Here is an 18,892-nt window from a genome sequence, read left to right as displayed (position 1 = left end):
AATATTTTTCATGTATGGAAAACAACTGAATGATCTGTAGTATGTTCAGTTAGTCAGACCTTCATATCCTGAATGCATTAGGCCGATGTGTCTGCAAAGCAGCACAGATGGGCGTTTGGGGGGATGGGCGATGTCAACTCACAGATCATTGTGGGTCGCAAGTCCCATTGCTATTCGCCACACAGGCACGCAAGGCACGTCAGACATGCCCTTAGAGACAAAAAGAGGGGATTATTTAGGTTTGTGAAAGTCTCTTGTGTCTTCAGCCGTAGACTTCGCAACAATGCGACCTAAAAGTGAGAAGGGGTTCACTAGATGTTGAAATATTAAGACAAACAACATCAACAAAGTTTGTTTCAGAATCACTGAAGCCAATTAGCCAAACACTTTTGGAAAGTGTTGCCCAGAGCTGTATCACACATTGTGTAAATCATGTCATCTTTGTTTGTGGGTCAGTGATCACTGTCACTGAAACCCTGGCTGGCAGACTATTTAAAAACGGATGTAAACAACATCAAACAACAATGCTTTGTTTTTCCAATCTGTCATTTGAAACGTGTCTGTTTAATATAACATATTGTATTCACGTCAAAGACACCAAAATCCTCCGTCATGACCTAGCCTAAGCAAAAAAGCACTATTGTTTTCTGTTTTAATCGTTTTAAAACGAATACTTTCAAATAGTCGTCAAATAAGATTGCACACACTTTCGTGAGCAGTCGGATTTTTTATCGGCCGTTTCCGTGAACTGAAACAAATCCCCGCCCCACTTCATTCCTGCGTTGTTTGGGGACAGTAGGAAGATGGCGGCGGCCCCGCTGTACTGTGTCTGCCGGCAGCCGTATGATGTGAGCCGGTTTATGATCGAATGCGACATCTGTAAAGACTGGTTTCATGGCAGGTATGTAGATTATAGATTCCATCAATTACATAATTAATTTCAGAAGCGAAACCAACTTTATTTGTTTCCGAATAAGCGAGGGTTGTCATGCGGTGTCGACTGCTATGCCTGGTGCTAAGCAATGGGGTCTTCAAGCTTCTCTATTGACACGACCTACGATGAGGTTCTCAGTAGTTGGTGCTGCCTAAACAATTAACAAATGTTTTTTAAGTTAGAAATGTTTATTAGACTGTGTCTACATGTAATTCCTGACCCCACGTTCAAACTTCTAAGAAATTAGCGTGCTAGGTAGTTAGATTGTGTGACGAGCTGTCAATCTCAGAGTCAGTGACTGATCAAAGCCTGCGCTGCTTTTAGAAACATTTGGCCCGTTCAGAAACGCCTTTCGCCAGCTGTAAATTTGAGTAAACTCGCCTTTTGGCCTATTTTAGATATCACATGGTTGCTGAGACGATAGATTTCAGTCTAAATTCAACCATTGCTCTGACTGTGTTCCCCGTGGGTATGGATCATAATGCATCCTGTCAATGCTGAAGGAATACAACAGGCCTCGCAATATCAAAAGAGCTTAGACACGATACATAAGTGTTTCGAAGTAGGCAGTAAATAGTTATGACATGTTTGAATATGTGTGTCTGAGAACATGAGTCTACAATGTTTCAAAAGATTGCCATGTAGCTGAGGTTATTCGAGGTAAAAACAAAGACATTGTGCAACTTTATTTAAAACTATGCACTTGGATTGCTGCCACAGGTGGACATTGGCAAGCCATCATTTTTATATTTGTTGACTGAATTCTTCAAGGGTTTTAAACAGATTTACATTGAATTGCCCTAGTTGAATATTAAACCTATTTTTGACTTTGAAGTTGTCATTGTCTAGCAATACCTATCTACATTTTATTTGCAGTAATAAGCATGGCATTTTTACCTAAATCATTTGAAGAAATAGCTCCTGTTCAAGAGAAAATGGTTGTTATTGTTGGGCTGTTGATTGACAGCTGGAGAAATTTAAATCCCCTTTCAACCCAAATAGGCACATGGTTAGAGGCCCCTAGTGGAAGACAGGAGAACTGCCATTTAAAGGTATTCGGCACGTGTCCCAGGAAAGCCTGTCCTATTTTCCTTGCAGGGAAGGAATGTGCTTTTCTTGTATCATGTTAGGTCTGTTGTTGGTGTACAGGCTATACAGTTAGTGAATCCTCTCCACTGTCTGTGTAGCCTAATATTTAGAGTGGATGAATATAGTTACATCATTAATTATGGCCAAATACTTTCAGCAACTTTCTTCCCGTCTGTTGCGTTGTCTAATCTCTCATTCTGTCATCACGTTCTGTCATCATCGTATAGCAACATAGCATCCATGTTTATGGCAACCATCCAGCTTGGGACTTGTTTAGACACTATTTGCAATAATTCATTTATAACAGGATGTTTACCGCCATTACCCTTTTTTCCAAGATCATCTTCAGTTCTGCATACACCAGGACTGTCAAGTTAATAACAGAAAAATGTGACTGTGGATGGGAATACGTTATCTCCACGGCAACTCTTTATGAACACAACAGCAGATTTGCCTCTTCTGAAATGACGGAAGTTGTTGCGTAACTCCACTGTCGACTGCCAAGAACCATACGCCCTGAACCATGGGAAGCCTACGCCAGGGAAGTATCCCTGCTTGCACTGTGTGCCAAAAGAAGAGGAACAAATGAAGCTGCTTCCTCCATTGATGACTAATCATAAGCAGCCACATACAGGCACCCCACACACACACACACCCACACACACACACACACACACTTCCCCAGTTTTCCACGTGTTTCACTTAAAGGAAGGGGTGAATCTGAGGCTACCTCAACAGAGTGGCAAGCCAAGGTGCCGCTCTGGAATCTGGGTGCCCGCTTGTTGGCAGATCTTAGTCAACCTGTTTGTCAAGTGAACGTTTGTGCAGTAGTCTATGCTTGGGAGGTGCCAGGTCTTTCTGTCTAGGGAGTGTGTGTGTGTGTCTGTTTTCCATCACCTGTGTCTCAATGCCTCATTACAAAGTAGGCTGCCACCAGAATGATACGAGGCAGTCTGGATTCGTCAAAGTAGACACTAGTTAGACTCCTCTTATTTGGTATAACTACTTCTGTCACTTTAATTACCCAACAGGCCTGAACGCAGCTAGCTTGCAGCTTTAGCTCGGAAGAGTACTTGTTAGTTTTTGTAATTAAGTGCTGTCGGAAGGTCAGGCACTTGTATGTGTAGGTCTCTATCCCTCCCTCCCCATTTTGGGGACAGACACTCGGCCCCCCACATGTCTGGCTGAGGGTTGGGGGGTGGGGGGGTGGTGAAAGACTGGGCACTGGATTTCACATGGAGGGATGATTGATGGGAGATAGGCCGAGCCAAGTTCAATGCACCATCCATCAAAGTCCCTCGAAGGGGGGGGAAGCGCTGTGGAGAGATGGATGGGCTCCACTCTGCCGATTTAAGCGTTTCAAACAGCGAAAAGTCCTCCATTGCTGTTTTGGATTGGTTTTTCCAAAACCAGACAAATCTATGTGATCAACCGTGTGGGCCCTTTTCAGTTAACTTCACAGTTGTAGACGTAGCTTAGCTTAGCTAGCACTGTGTTTGCACTGACTGCTGTAGCCGTCTCTCATTAGGCTGGGTAAATCACATTACTTTTAGATTGATCAATGTAGAGTAGCTGGTCAACGTCATTGGGGATTGATTTCTAGTCAGTCAGAATCATGGTATTACCCTGGGATAGCTGCTTAAGCCATTAGCAGGTCTGCTATGGTAGTGAAACAAACGAGAATTATATATATATATACAAATGTATGGTTAGAAATTGGAATCAAATTGGGTTCAGAAGAGTATGGAGTCTGTCACATCGTAAAGGAAAGCAGTGTAGTCTGACAGTGCTGGTTCGCAGGAACCCTGTGTTGTCTGGAGCAGGCATATTGAGGGCATGTGTGAAGAGGACAAGAGGCCTCGCCTGCCCCCCTACATGTACTCTAACCTCAGAACGCTGAACCTCAAAGCGCTGCAACCTGCACCGTAAACAATCCAGTCAGCTTGTAAACTTCCTGGGGCCGGGCCTCTGAAAAGCACCGTAAACAACAAAGCAATCCTCTTTTTTGTTGTTCTCCAGCTGACTGCAGAGAACATGTCGTGTCTGTGGCACAAGCTGTGTCCACTTTAAAGGATGCTTGGTGTTGGTGTTGGTGGTGTTATTGTTGTTAAACAGGTTAAGGCCCAACCAGACTTCCTGCATAGTTTGCCAGTAGATGATAGGTTTCACCTCATTTACGTCAGGGTTCAGTTGCTATCTCGTCTGTCTAATCGTCTAATCGGTCAAGTGGTGTTTGTCGTACAAAGGAAACTCTTTAGACTCGGGGTGGGGGTGGCCAAAGAGTCAGGTGCCCTCGGGCTAAAGAAATCCAGCCAGGTGTGTATTTCCTAATGGATGCCCTCCCTCTCTGTCCTCCCCTATCCCACCACTATCCATTAAGAATCTGCCAGCCCTCTAATGTGGGCGTGTCATCGCCCCATGCAGGGGGGGTTATTTAGAGCTTAAAATAATGGCTGGGGCCGCCTCCAGGCTTTGTGTTCCCCTGCTGAGCACTGAGCACAATGAACCCCCTCACAGTGAATAGACTAATGAATAACCCCACACACTCACACAGGAAGGAGAAGAGAGATAGAGAGAGAGAGGGAGGGAAGAGATACTGCTGTTAGGGGCAGGAGAGGGTACTAGTAGATGGATCTCTGCCGATGGTGCCCCTGTCCAGCTCCCTCAGTTAGTATCAGCCATGTTTGAGAGGAAGCTACCTTCTACATAGGACATAGTTTTAAGCTATTATCCTTTTGGTGCACAGCCTGTCTTGAATGTTTAGATATATTGGTTTATAGTTTGTTCGTGTCGATCAGCCACTTTCAACTGTGTGCCTATTCTTGTTTTGACGAACGGTTTCGTCTGAAGTGTAAATTGTCCATTTCTGTCTCAGTTTGTCGTCCCTGCTCCCCATCTAGATATGTCTGACGCAGAGAAAGTGATTCGTCAGAGAGACAGAGAAAAAGTTGGCCGCACATGAGTTTGCATACGCACTCTCCCCGACCCACCTCTTCCCGAGGTGACGCAATCCGTCATGCCTGCGCAAGACACCAAATATTTGGTCCTCCCACAGCTCCCTCAGTATCCCTCCCTCCGTCTCTCCCTGGCGCCTGGCGTGGTCGTTAATCAGTGACGCAGGTGACACACGAGCTGAGTCAGGGTGGCGGTGTGCAGCGTTCCTGTGGCACAGTGCCCTGCTTTCTACCCCTGTTACAGGAGGAGCCCGCAAAAGGAGGGTGGAGGGCTGAGGTGAAGCCGGGCTGCTTGGCTCATGCTCTGCAGCTCGTGGGCCCAGGCTTCCAGCCTCAGCCAAGATTCCACCCAGGCCAACACAGCAGCCAGCTGCAAGCACCGCTCTGGAATTCTCCCCCTCGTTCCCTTCTTCCGCAGTCCTGGGCCGTGGAGACGGCCAGGGAGGACGCCCCGTCACAGCACTTAGCGTACACGTCCTAGAAAGGTCCCCCCCGTGCTCTTTGTGACTTTGGCGCGCTCCGCCTGCCCCTTCGTAGCTCCAGGCTGCCGAGGGGGCCTGTTTATTGGACGCTGAAAAGGAGAGCTTGTTGTCCACATCCTGTCGAGCGCAGGCTGCGCATAGGAACCGTCCGCGGCACTCCTCTGCTTCCTGTCGGCTTAATGGCTCTCCTTTTGTTTCCTTTACAGTTTCCTGCAATTCCAGTGAGATCAAAGCTGATAGCAGGGCAGTGGTGCTGGCTGTCCCCCCTCCTCTGGGATGAGCTGTCCCTGTCAGAGGGACGTTGTAGACGGGGCACTTTAAACCTTCACGCCCACCCCAAGCACCTCCAGGCTAACTAGTTTGAACCAGGGTTTCGGCAAATGTTTTCCAACCTAAGATTCCGGCAAGTGTGTCCCTTTCGAAACACGGGTACTGAAGGCAGGATGTTTGATTTGTTCAGACAGAGCGACGATACTTTAATGTGCTGTTGGCTCTGGGCTGTGAGACGCCGTCAGAAGATATTACCATGCATGTTCTCGTCATCGGAGAGGGTCCAACCGCAAAGGTTTTAATCTGTTGACTGGAGAAGGGCTTGACAGAGCTGTCTGGAGGATTCAGAAGCGACCTCAGTGACACGGGGAATTCACCCTGCAGCTCACCTCAGACACAGTCAGAGCCTGTTCAGCTCCCTCTGTGCTGGAAAGGGCCTGTGTTATGCTGCAGAGGTGTGTGTTTTCTGTTTGCACTGAAAGTGAACACTCAGCTCTGGTATGCAACATAGGTCCGTGCCTGTTTGTGTTTGTGCATGCGTGCGCTTCCTGTGGTCTGGCTGTCTGGGGGTGGGTTGGGGCTGGGGAGGTGCAGACTGTTTCTGAGACATGTTAGAGAGCACAGAGTTGTGACCGCACACTGTCGCAAGCAAACAAACGCTGTCTGCCAAGCACTTCTACTGACTTGACATGTAAAAAAAAAAAGTCTATCAAAAGAGATCAAATAAATCAAGTTTGAAAGTTGTAATGGGTCATGCTGTACTTGCCACTGAGCCAGAGAGTGTTCCTTGCTCTGTGTTTTCACGGTTACCTATCCTCACACACACACATCAACACACAGTTGAAATATAGCAGGCTTGTGATATTTCAGTCTACTTCTGTTCTTCAGGATGAGAGAACATTTCAAACGCTTGGCCTAAACTGACAGTCTAGAAAGGATAGCCCTATAAAGTGTAGTGGCATTTATTTTTTATCTTTTATGGACACCTTTTTACCTCAGGCTATCATATAGGCAGCTCCCTGTTTTCACAACAGCTCCTTGGTGTCACAAGGACCGTGAGAACCCCAGACTCGTATCCTGTCAGGTGATCCGGTCACTTCCTTCATCACGTCCAGCGTCAATCAGCCGGTGTACTCTTGAGTAACATCTGTCCTTCCTCTTGCCTCAGCTGTGTCCAAGTGGAGGAGCACCATGCAGTGGACATCGATGTGTACCACTGTCCCAACTGTGACGTTCTACACGGACCCTCCCTGAGTAAGTATCGTGTGTGTGTGTGTGTGTGTGTGTCTGTCCGGCTCCCAGTGGTTCAATGATGGACTAGCCACAGGGGAATAGAGGCCAGTCTCAATAGCAGGGCCCTTGTCAGATCTAGAGGGGTTAACCCCTGGATGGCCGGAGGGCAGACGTTAAAGCTCTAATTGAATGGTGCCGTGATCCTCAGACTTCCATTAGCCATGCGTCTTGACTCGCTGTGGCCAAGCAAACTGGTTGAACAGAAAATACACAATCGCATTAAGCCTAATGTATTTTTATAGTACATATAAACGATATATTATTGCAACTAATATACTCTACCTGTTATTGTTATAATAACTAATACCAATCTAGATTGTTTAATGCAAGGAGATGATGTTAGGTGAATGTGATGTTAGTAATAAGAGTAACATTACAACATGTAGGCCATGACGTAGAAGGAGAAAGGCCCTAAACTGTGACGGTGGTGTGCTCTGTCCTCATGCAGTGAAGAAGCGCAACAACTGGCACAGACATGACTACACAGAGCCAGACGATGGCAGCAAGCCAGTGCAGGCTGGCACCCCCATGTTCATCAAACAGCTTCAGAACAGGACTTTCCCCAGGTAAGCACTAGAGACACACACACACAAGACAAAACCATCCTCATCTGTGGTACTGAGTGCCATGTCAGACCACAGACACAAGCATTACCAGTCTAGACTTTTCACCTTTGACCTTCACTTAGAATCCAGTGTTCACGTTATCCTCGTTGATTTCAGTATTCGTCACAGACATGCGTTGGCACAGCGCCGGACGTTGACTGTGTGTGTGTGTGTGTGTGTGTGTGTGAACTGTGTTTCAGTGGGGATGAGATCCTGAGGAAGATGGAGGGGGACCAGGTGACCCCCAGGTACCTGGAGAAACATGGCTTCAACTACCCCATAGCCGTGTCTCAGATGGACGGGCTGGGACTGAAGCTACCGCCCCCCACCTTCTCCCCCAAAGATGTGGAGCAGTATGTCGGTAAGGACTGGGGAGAGGCGTGTGTGTGTGCGCTCAATCACTCCTGAGCTAGATTCTTCTTGACCCATTTACGCCTCCTCGCCCGCCTTCCTCCTCCCCAACTGATTTTGAATAAATGGGACAGTGGGGCAGATATTTACCCTGTAAAGCAGAAAACCGACAGCTGACTAACTCCTCTGCTGTCTTCTGATGTATGTATACATGGCCTGGATTGACTTCCTGGAAATGGATGAATACCAGAAACAGCTACAGAGGCCGGTCTCCACAGACGACCGTTACTGGCTGTCACTGAGAGGGCGTCCTGGCGCCGTCTGTTTGTCAGACCAAGGCGGGTTGCCAGGTTCAATGGGTTTATACCCACTTATCAACCAATCGAGCGAGGGCTCAACAAGGCCTATATGGAGGAGGGCTAGGTTTTCACTGCCCTCTCTGTGACCAGCAGTCCTCTCTGTTGACGACCTGATAGCTCAGGGCTCATATTTCAGTCCATTACCAACCACAGGGATATGCCATCTAAGCCTGCTTGTGTTTTTATCATTAGGTTCAGATTACAACCCCTCTTCCTCCCTCCCTCCCCCCTCTCCCTGCCTCTCTCTCTCCCCTCTCTCTCCCCATGCCCTATTGAGCATTAAGCTGCTCTTGCCTGACAAGGCCCAGGTGTTGTGACTGGGAGGGGACCCGTGAGGAGATCAGGTTACTTGACAGTTGGAGGAGACAATAGGAGCAGGACTGGGACACTGCTGTGTCCTGTGGAGTCTCTCCTCCAGCTCCACTAGAAATGACTTGCATTATATTTACATTACATTTAGTAGACGCTCTTATCCAGAGCGACTCACAGTAAGTACAGGGACATTCCCCCAAGGCAAGTAGGGTGAAGTGCCTTGCCCAAGGACACAACATCATTTTGCACGGCCGGGAATCAAACCGGCAACCTTCTGATTAATAGCCCGATTCCCTAACCGCTCAGCCATCTGACCCCCCAGTTACACTCCAGTTAATCACCTCAGACTCAGTACACAAGGCCCCGATCATGTTACAATTGATTGGAGAGACCATTCCAAGCGCATGAATGGGGAGAACCCTGTCGCTGTGGTAGAATGGAGGGCCTGTGGAGGGTTCCTGCTGCTGACATGGACTGAAGTCAGAGTGTGGGCGAGACAAAGACCTCCAGTCTGTCTGGGGTATTTACGAGCTCGCCTCTCCATTTTGGGCTTGCGGTGCGTAGGCCTGTCACTGAGCGCTCTGCACGCTGCTCTCTCTGTGGCTAGCTTCAGCTGTTCCCTGTCATCACCCAGGGGCCAGCTGGGGCTGTGCGCGCAAGCGTGTGTGTGTGTGTGTGGAGGCTGGGTATGAAAAGGTGTGTGTGGGAGAGGGGTGGAGGGTTCAGGCAACTGCCAGCTGTCTTGCCCCCACATGGCCGACAGGACTCTGTGTTTCCGGACCTGGTTTCTGGCGTGTGTGTGATTTGCAGCCTCCCAGCTGTGCTGGTGGTTGTACCACACACACACACTTACCATAGTGCCCTGGATTCCCCCCCCCTTTGTCTTTTAGAACACATGTGGTCTGGACAGACTGTCTACCCCCCACTTTCAGGTTTCCCACTTCCCACCTCCTAATATCGTCTTTCCCATAGAAGCTTTTCTGAGACTGTAAAAGCCATCCAGACGCATCCGCTCATCCACTCACTGCCCATTAAAGATGAGGAGAAGTGCTCCTTGGCAGGGCCTCTCTCCTGTCCCCTGTCCCCACACCTCACACCGTGTGACACCACAGAACGATGCCACCGCCATTGTCCCGTTTTCCCTTCCTGCAGGTGGTGACAAAGTCGTCGATGTCATCGATGTGGCCCGGCAGGCAGACAGCAAGTTGAAACTTGGCGAGTTCATCAAGTATTATTACAAGTCCCATCGGCCAAAGGTGCTGAACCTTATCAGTCTGGAGTTCTCTGACACCAAGTGAGTCCCCCTGTGAGAGTCTGCTGCTGTGCTGTCCCTTGGCACGGTGGAACGCCTTCTGGGACTGTGTTTCCATTAGCTAGCATCGCAAAAATGTGCACAGCCAAGTGCCAGCCTCATGCTAGCGATCCAGTCTAAACTGGAGCTTCACTCTGCCCAGGATGTCGGACTTGGTGGTGGTGCCGGACGTGGCCCAGAAGATGTCCTGGGTGGAGAACTACTGGCCTGACGACTCCTACTTCCCCAAGCCCTTCGTCCAGAAGTACTGTCTCATGGGAGTCAAGGACTGCTACACAGACTTCCACATCGACTTTGGGGGCACCTCTGTGTGGTATCACGTTCTCTGGGTAAGCGTGTGCATCTGTGTATAAGAGAGGTGGATGTGTGTGTGTGTGTTTTGTGTGTGTGTGTGTGTGTGTGTGCGTGCGTAGGTGCAATAAGTCCTACAGGCCATGCAGTTATTTACTCTCAGCAGAGTGGTTCTGTACATGAGTAAGGAGGTTATCATAGTTTGGTCTGTGCATGGCAAGTAAATAAAATCCAACGCCCAACGACCAGCACATAGTGTATAGTGGTAAATCAAGCCTCCCCACATCACTTACTGTATAATGCTCACTGACGTTTAATCAAGTGTTTGTACATGCCGAGTTATTTAGGGCAATCTAGGCTGATTGGTTAGTCTGCTGGAAGGTCACCTCGATTCTTAATGTCTGTTGGGGTGACTCTGGGGGCCTCTCTGTCCCCATGGTGATAAATGATCCTTCAGATGGCCGCAAACTCACTGCTGTTAATTAGGGTGTGTGTGTGTGTGTAGGATGTGTGCACTGTGCAAATAGTCAGACATTACCATGCTTTCAAGTATACGCCAACTGTCTCTTCAATCTTCATCTTAGGGAGAAAAGATCTTCTATTTGATTAAGCCCACCCAAACCAACCTTGCACTATATGAGGCATGGAGCTCTTCGCCGAATCAGAGCGAGGTGTTTTTCGGGGACAAGGTGGACCACTGCTACAAGTGTGTGGTGACCCAAGGGACCACTCTGCTCATCCCCACAGGTAAGGCACTCTGCTGTTTGGCTCTCTCTACGGTGTTAGTGTGAGGAATAGCACTGGAAATGCACCACTTCTCTCTCGCTCTAGACCTTGTCCCCAAAGGACCTCTCTCACTGGGTCCTCAGAAGCTTGGATCTCAGCCCACTCTCTAGTCCTCACACACACACACTTATATCTACCATGTTTCTCATATTCTATCATATTAATGGATGCTTGGCCGCACCACACTGCATTAGCTGACCTTGCACTAGTCTAGTTTTCTCTCCCATAGAAACTTCGACATCATGAAAGTTAAAATAAAAGTTTGACAAAGTGCCTGCCAGGAAAAAGTTCATTTTTTTTTCCTCTTCTTCAAACGTTTCTCATTCCCTTTCACTGCCAAGGGAACATGGAAAATATTATTTGGCCTTGCAACAGGCCTAACACAATCTTTATGTTGTGGGAGAAATGATCACGTTTATATCTCAATGGAAAGATTTGAAAGACTGACAAGTCAAGCCATTCGAAGTAAAGAGCCCATATTAGGGGCAGTCTCCTCCATACTAGACCTTCTGCTCAAACCTGGGATTTCAAATTCAAGTCTCACATTCCTTTTTGTGTCATGTAAGACACAACAGATTTGGAGTCTACAAACCTCTACAGATAACCAGTTGTTTATTTCCAGTCACTGGCTACAGATATTATATTAATAAACTTGTTTCCCTCCTTAACCAGAGCAGTGCTAATTAAACCCAGGATTCCTTTGCCTTCTCCTGTTGTCCATAGAGGTATTGTGAGTGAATGTCGGTTTCCCATTGTGAAGCTGCCCATTACTTGGTCTCAGTCAGGCATCCAGATGTATTTCCTCCCGAGGGTGGAGGGGTGAGGGGGTTGAGGGGGGTGAGGGGTTGAGGGGGTGTAGAGAGGAGGGATTTAGGGGTCAGAGGGTAGTGTAGCTCACTCAAGCGGGACTCTGTGTCCGTGGCTGCAGTGTCAGGCCTCTATCACCCTCGGTCTGCTTTCTCTCATGTCCAGCAGTAGAAACGGTTGTATCTATGAAGGCACAAGCTCGTCCTATCCAGATAAACACTGATGTTGGAGAACCTTATCTTAACCCCTAAACACTAAAGAGAGATAAGCGCGGCTATTGTGTGCGTCTTGAGTGCGTAGGGGGGTGTGTGTGTGTGTGTTTGTGTATGTTCTGTGCGTGCTCATTAGAGAGACGGGGGAGGGGTCAGGCTGTGTGTATTGGCCCCCTCAGTGTGTCAGACGTGTTGAGAGCGTGTGCTGTGCTGCCCCCTGCAGGCTGGATCCATGCTGTCCTAACCTCTCAGGATTGCATGGCGTTCGGAGGAAACTTCCTCCATAACCTCAATATTGGCATGCAGCTCAGGTGAGCTTCCCGTTCCACCCAGAGATACGGCCCGTCGTCCATCCCATCTTCATACAAACGTCTTCCTGCTACATGTTTATCAATGTTCTGACGCGTTCTCTGACCTCTGTTTGTTGGTTCATGTCAAGTGTCCTTACTGTCTCTTTGCACGGCCCCTGACACAGGTGTTATGAGATGGAACGCCGCCTGAAAACACCAGACCTCTTCAAGTTCCCCTACTTTCAAGCCATCTGCTGGTATGTGGCCAAGAACCTGCTGGAGACCCTCAAAGGTGAGTGGAAACAGGCCACCCAATATGAATATTTACCAAGTTTATAAAACAACCATTAACCAACGCTTAAGTGTTTCATATAGCTTAGTCATGTTTTAATAATGCATTGGTGATGTTTTATAAATGATAAACTATTAACTCATTCTTTACATATTTTTTATATTGTGTCGTTTATTGTTTGTTATTTGTTTTATTATATGTTTGATTCCCATAAAAAACTAAAATAAATAGCCATTTGTCTTGTACTGACCCTTGTGTTCTCCTCATCAGAGTTACGCGAGGACAGCTGCCCACCCCAGGACTACCTTGTGGAAGGGGTTAAGGCTTTAATCACGGCACTAAAGACCTGGCTGAAGAGAGAGGTAAGCTGGAGAGGGTCACCAGTGACAGGTTGGGCTTTGAGCCAGTTCACCCGGTCCATTACCCTACCACCTGACTCCCTAGAAGGACCTGATCAATATCAGACTGCCTGGCCGCTTACCTCCCAGCTGGACTCTGATGGGGAAGCTCACTGTGGTTTGTCCCTTGTTCTCTGGCTCGGTGCCAATTGTAGAAAAAGGGGTCCTCTGTTAAACCGCCCCCCCCCCCCCCCCGCTAACAGCCAGTGGGTCGTTCTGTGTCGGCAGGTTACTGAGCTGAGCAGCGAGGTTCCCGACCATATCAGGCCCAACCATCTGATTAAAGAGCTCACCAAGGAAATCCGCTACTTGGAGGTAAGGACACACTAAGGCTCCCCTCAAACCCCCAGTGCCCATTCTTTACCCACCGCTAAGCACTACGCTGGGAGTTTGTGTTTTCAAATGCGAAATGTGCGGGGTATGTGCGATTGGGCGTGTGGGAATGGGTATAGCTACACTGTAGAGCATCTGACTGCAGATCACGAGGGAGCAGGTTCAAGTCCCTGTTTGCTCATTTGACCCAAATCCTTAAATGACAGGAGGAGCCAGGCAGCGGCGGGCGCCCAGTGAAGCCTCAGGGAAGCGGCTCAGGGCTGGCGGGGTGCCCGGCCACCCGCTCCACCCTGGAGAGGCTGTGCCAGGCTCGGAGGGCACGGCGGGCAGCCAGACGTCTCCGGGAGCAGCAGCGCCAGGTGCCCAAGGTCCCCTCCAACCTGGACATCCTGGAGCTGCACACCAGGGAGGTGCTCAGGAGGCTGGAGGTGGGGCCCCTGGAGGAGGTGAGGGCCAAACGTGCAGACTGAGACACACACACACACACACACACTGTCTTACTTACCCACAAACTCACTCACCGACCCACACTCACAACCACTCACTCACCCACACACACAACCACACGCACAATTCTAGATTCGGGGATACACTGTGCATTGCTGATGATGTGTGTGCACAACACTGTCCTATACAAAGCCCTACCACAGTACAAGGAAGGTAGCGCCCGGTGCGTGTTTGCTTTGTCCCAGCTCCTCCCCTCACACTGGCCGCTTCCTCCCCTGTGTGACTCAGGACCCGTCCTTCAGTGTGGCGGTCCACGGCAAGTTTAACAAGGCCTCCACCGCCTCTGCCGCCGCCGTCGAGAGTCAGGACAACAACCACCTGCGTCTAACGCTGGTCAACGGCAGAATCATCCGGTAAGAATTCTACGCAACAGAGAAATGATCCCAATGAACCCAAATAATTCCACAATCCTACCGGGACCTGATCGTAGTGCTGTATTGGAGAAGCATGGCTATGTAGTTACTAGGGATGCTGAGATATCTCTGTGTGTGTGTGTGTGCGCAGAGATGTGCGGAGGCCGGGTAGCAGCCCTGTGAAGATAGAGGGTGAAAAGGGATCGGGGGGTGAGCTGAAGATCCCAGACGAGCTGAGGAGCGAGAGGGCCGAGGCGTGCCAGGAGAAGCAAAGCACTATGGGAAGGGAGGAGCAGAAAGCCAGCCACCTCCGTAAGGCTTGCCTGAAACACCACGGTGTCATACATGGGGAAACAAAAAGCTATCACTATACATATATATATATATATATATGTAACTAATTAAGATAAGCTATAATCGTCTAAGGGATGCATGTCAAATAGTCAGTTAGACTTCTGAGATGCTCCAGGTTGTCTGATGTAGTCTTGTTTTCCCAGGGGGTCTGGAGAGGGTGAAGGCTGAACTCAGGGATGAAGCCTCGGGGCACTCCAGTGTGTCAGACACAGAATCCGACAGTGATTCCACCACAGAGGTACCCGCAAATAATAAACCCTGTCTCTTTAAGACAATACGCTGGCTCTCAGTACGAATGAGTTTGACACTTTCCTTTTATTGAACTGTACTTATTGAACTGTTTTTTTGTCTTTTCTCTCTCTCTCCATCTCTGTCTGTCTCTCTCACGCGCACAGCAAAAAGCCTCCTCCTCCTCAGAGGAAGATTCAGGGAGCTCCCAGGATGATGAAGACGAGGAGGAGGATGTTGAGGAGAGGGAGAGGCAGTCCTCCCAGAGAGGCTCAGGGCACACCATAGAGCTGGACCAGAGGGACCAGACACTCAGGCACAAAGACAAACCCCTCAAACGGTGAGGGAGGCCCCCCTGCTACCCCGGCCGTTGTGCCCAACTGCATGTAGATCAGACTGAACCGACCATCGGACGGGAAAAAAACGGCATTCAGTTCCCTCTCGTTGTGACTGAATGTACACCATTTGATAAAGCGGAGAAATTCAGCGGTCACACGCCGTGTCATTTAATTTGTCAGTCAGCCTGCCATGACAACAGGGATTTCATTCAGAACTTTTCCATCGAGTGACGAGAGTTGTGGAGTCTATTTATCAGGCCAGTAATTAAATAAGCTTGACTCTGTGTGTGTGTGTGTGTGTCCTTGCAGAGAACGTCCTACCTCACCCAGCACAGAAGAGGCCATTCAGGGCATGCTCTCTATGGCCGGCCTGCTGTGCCCCTCCAAGTCAGAAGAGGGCACCAACTCCCAGGAGCCGTGGTGGTCCAGCAGCCCTAGCCAGCGCTCCCCAGAGCCGAGGGGCCAGCACCAGCTGCAGCACCAGAGGAGGGTCCCTGGGGACAAGAGCCCCATGGACAGCCAGGGCAACAGCAGCAGCGAGGCCTGGGACAATCAGGGGCTCTCCCTGGGAGCCCCCAGTCCCCTGAGCCACACGGCCAGCCCAGGGACAGACTACCAGTACTGTGACCCCTCCATGTCTCCCCCCTGCACCCCTCCAAAAGGCACGCTTCCAACCCCCCGCCCATCAGCAATCAAGCCACGAAAGGTTGGTGGCCAGCTCCGATTCCCTTACATACAGTGTTTGGTTTGTTCTTGCTGCTGGTGTTATCTGTTGTTTTTGCTACTCTACTCTTTTATGTGTGTCCGTTTGGCAGCCTTTAACATGGGCTCCTTGGCCTTGTTTTTCAGGCAAGCGGCCCAAGAAAGGGATGGCTACTGCCAAGCAGAGGCTTGGGAAGATCCTGAAGCTGAACAGACACAGTCGTGTGTTTGTGTAGAGTCGCCACGGTGACAGGCAGGGGGCAAGGACACACCTCCTCAGACCACACATTGGGACTTGTCTGTACATTTTGTCGAGATACCCTTTTGTGCTGGAAAGATCCACTGCCTGGAGACGTCCTACCTGAAAGACTTGTTTACCAGACTGTGCATGCTTAGGAGACAGGGTATTGGATTCACGTAAGCAAGTGCACGGCTTTCACTACAAGCACACTAAAAGAGAAGGGAGAGATCGACACACAACAAGCCTGTTGCGATTTCTTCAGCTGCAGGGAAATATTCAAATAGAACCCAGTGAGGCATTCAAATGGGCCAAGGAAATTCTATTCCCTCATATATTTTTTTGAGAAATTGCTACTCAGTGTGACTGTGTTGTTTGCTCAGCCAGTGATATCGGAAGCGTGCGCAGCAATCGCTTGGATGCCAAAACATCTGCATCTTGTTCATAAGTCTATTTTTTCATCTAAAAGCTTTCCTGCCTGCCACGGCTACCTTCCATGTCTGCATCTCATTGAATTTGAGCAGAGTAAATGGTAAGGAGCCAGGCATGCTTTCTATTGGTTGTGACACTGGTATTATTGATGCACCTGACTCAGCGTCTGAGGGTGTGCTCCCTCAGGAGGGGTGCTTTGGAGATGAACTGAACTTTTAAAATGGTGCTTATTGTTTGTATGTGTCCTCCATGCTACCCCAGTTCCCCTTATCTCAATCACACCAGCAATAATGACTTTGAGGAGAGAGGAAAGAGGAGTTTGAAGAGGCAGCACTCTCATGACCATGACCTTCCCTGCTACAATGTGTTTATTTATAAAAAATACTTTTTTTTTTCTTTTTTTTTCAATATTTTTTTACGCATCAGGTCTATTAGATATATTGAGATTTAGATCTCAGCTTTTTTCTTTCCACCTTTTCAAGTGTTTAATGTCTAATTGGGTTCATTGTCAAAGCCATACTCAATTCCTTTTGCTGTTTGATACAGCGGCCATGCTTCCCCCTGCTGTTCCAAGGGAGTCTTACACTGAAAGTGCTGCCTCTGAAGTTTTTAGAATAGGAATATGAGTTGTTTACTTGGTCTAAATATTGATAGTGAGAAACAACTTGTAATATCCTGCTTAATTTATTGTTTTATTTGTGATGTTGGTTTCTTGTGTTATTTTGATGGATTCTGGATTATGTATTTATTAATTGAAAGAGGTGAATAATGATTTTATTATATTTTGGGCCCTAGAACCTCATCTTATTCTTTTGTTTTCCTAAGGAGTATTCTTGTTTTTCTCAATTCTCATTCTTATTGTAAATGTGGATACATTTTGACTTTGTTGTCATGATATATTGTGTGGCAACTTGCCTACAAATCTTTTCTCTCTTTCTTGTATCTCTGTGGAAACACCACCCATGCCAGTCGAGGCTCTCTTGAATCTACTGTGTTTGTCTCCTTTCAGTTTTTCTCTCACTTTGTAGCCAGAAAGTTACATTATGTGCTAAAAGAAAATAGGGTAGTTAGTTACATTCAGATTCGGAGACTTTAAGTGTCACCCACCATTCCGTCACTTAAGTTACAGAATCTACACACACTTTTTGTTTCTAGCAACAACAAAAAATAATTGATCTACCTGAAGTAGTCCGTTCACTTTGTTTGACGTGTACATTTTGGAAAATTCTAGTGTGGTTAAGGTTTTTCTTAAGTGATTCTAATGATATGGTGCTTTGGTGAGCCGAGGTAGGTTTTGATTGGAGTTTGCAGTTCTTCGCTCTCAGGGAATAATGCCACGGATATGACCTCTGATCAACCACCAGCTACATCATGTACAGCATGTTCTTCCAAGTACTCTCACTTACTATTCATACTTCCTTTGCTCATTTTACAGTTGCTGAGCAATTAGTGAAATTGACCACGGTAAAGAAATTATCCTTTGTTGTCCATTATTGGTAAATTCTGCCTCCGTTGTTACTTGACTGTATTGATGACACCAAATTCCTAAATGTCCTACAGTATATTTGTTTCCAACATTTTGAATCTTTTCACTTAGTTGCAAACTCTCACCTTAAGGTTTTAATGCTTTGGCCAAAATCGTTTTGGGAATCTTACTTCGACCTAAGGGAGTTTTGCAGACCTATATACTTCGTTTGAGTAAAGTACATCCAAGCTTACTGTTGCCAAGTAGCTTTAAAATCACCCCTTGAACAGTGTCTGACTTTCAAAGCTGTGCTCAGGTCGACTCGTGAGTGATGGGGTAAGCTGTTGCTCAATATAAATGAGCTGTTTCACATGATCTTCCCGACACAACAAAATGCACGTTGGCGTGATCCCCTCGTACTGAATCCTAACAAGTGTTAATCATATTGCCAGACTGATTTCCTCTTTGAACACTACACTTTCACCTTGACTATTTGCATGTTAAATCATCTAGAAGAGCTAGCCTGCAGGCAGGGTTTGTTTTGAGCAGTAGTTCTCATTTGTAAAATATTCATTAACGGTAGCTTTTTATATGCAGTTATGTTTTGAATTTTGTGTTTTTCTGTGCATTGCTTTTTCGGATGGTGTGATTGCTCGCATATGGTTTTAACCATACAAACACTGGCTTACTGTGGCACTGTTACTTAATTCATTGCAATTGTTTCTGCATTTCAAAATTACCTGTAAATAAATGAAATGAGGAAAAGTAGTTTTAAATAAATTGTTTGTGTCATTTTTGGGAAGGGGTGGAGGACAAGAATGGTACAATGATTTGTTCACCATTCTACATCAATGATTTTAGATTGTGGGAATAAAGGACCAAACTTGAAAGTAATCCCAATTATA

General features: G+C 47.6%; 1 protein-coding gene across 1 annotated transcript; it reads left to right on the top strand.

Moving 5' to 3' along the window:
- The first annotated feature begins 767 nt into the window (after nucleotides 1-767).
- kdm7aa (lysine (K)-specific demethylase 7Aa) lies at nucleotides 768-18,767 on the top strand. Its single transcript, XM_084701843.1, is given in 19 exon segments — nucleotides 768-901; nucleotides 6,898-6,983; nucleotides 7,471-7,588; nucleotides 7,828-7,988; nucleotides 9,802-9,943; nucleotides 10,104-10,290; nucleotides 10,837-10,999; nucleotides 12,281-12,368; nucleotides 12,533-12,639; nucleotides 12,910-13,001; nucleotides 13,266-13,352; nucleotides 13,577-13,816; nucleotides 14,106-14,230; nucleotides 14,382-14,542; nucleotides 14,728-14,822; nucleotides 14,980-15,152; nucleotides 15,460-15,791; nucleotides 15,794-15,856; nucleotides 16,000-18,767. Coding segments are annotated over 19 exon segments (2,607 nt in total). The 5' UTR covers nucleotides 768-803; the 3' UTR covers nucleotides 16,089-18,767.
- The last annotated feature ends 125 nt before the right edge of the window (nucleotides 18,768-18,892 follow it).

The sequence above is a fragment of the Hypomesus nipponensis genome, chromosome 7 (assembly GCF_054491055.1).
Source record: "Hypomesus nipponensis isolate SF chromosome 7, ASM5449105v1, whole genome shotgun sequence".
In the NCBI taxonomy this organism is placed as follows: Eukaryota; Metazoa; Chordata; class Actinopteri; order Osmeriformes; family Osmeridae; genus Hypomesus; species Hypomesus nipponensis.
The sequence above is the reverse complement of the archived record's forward strand: the minus strand, read 5'-3'. Positions and strand labels throughout refer to the sequence as shown.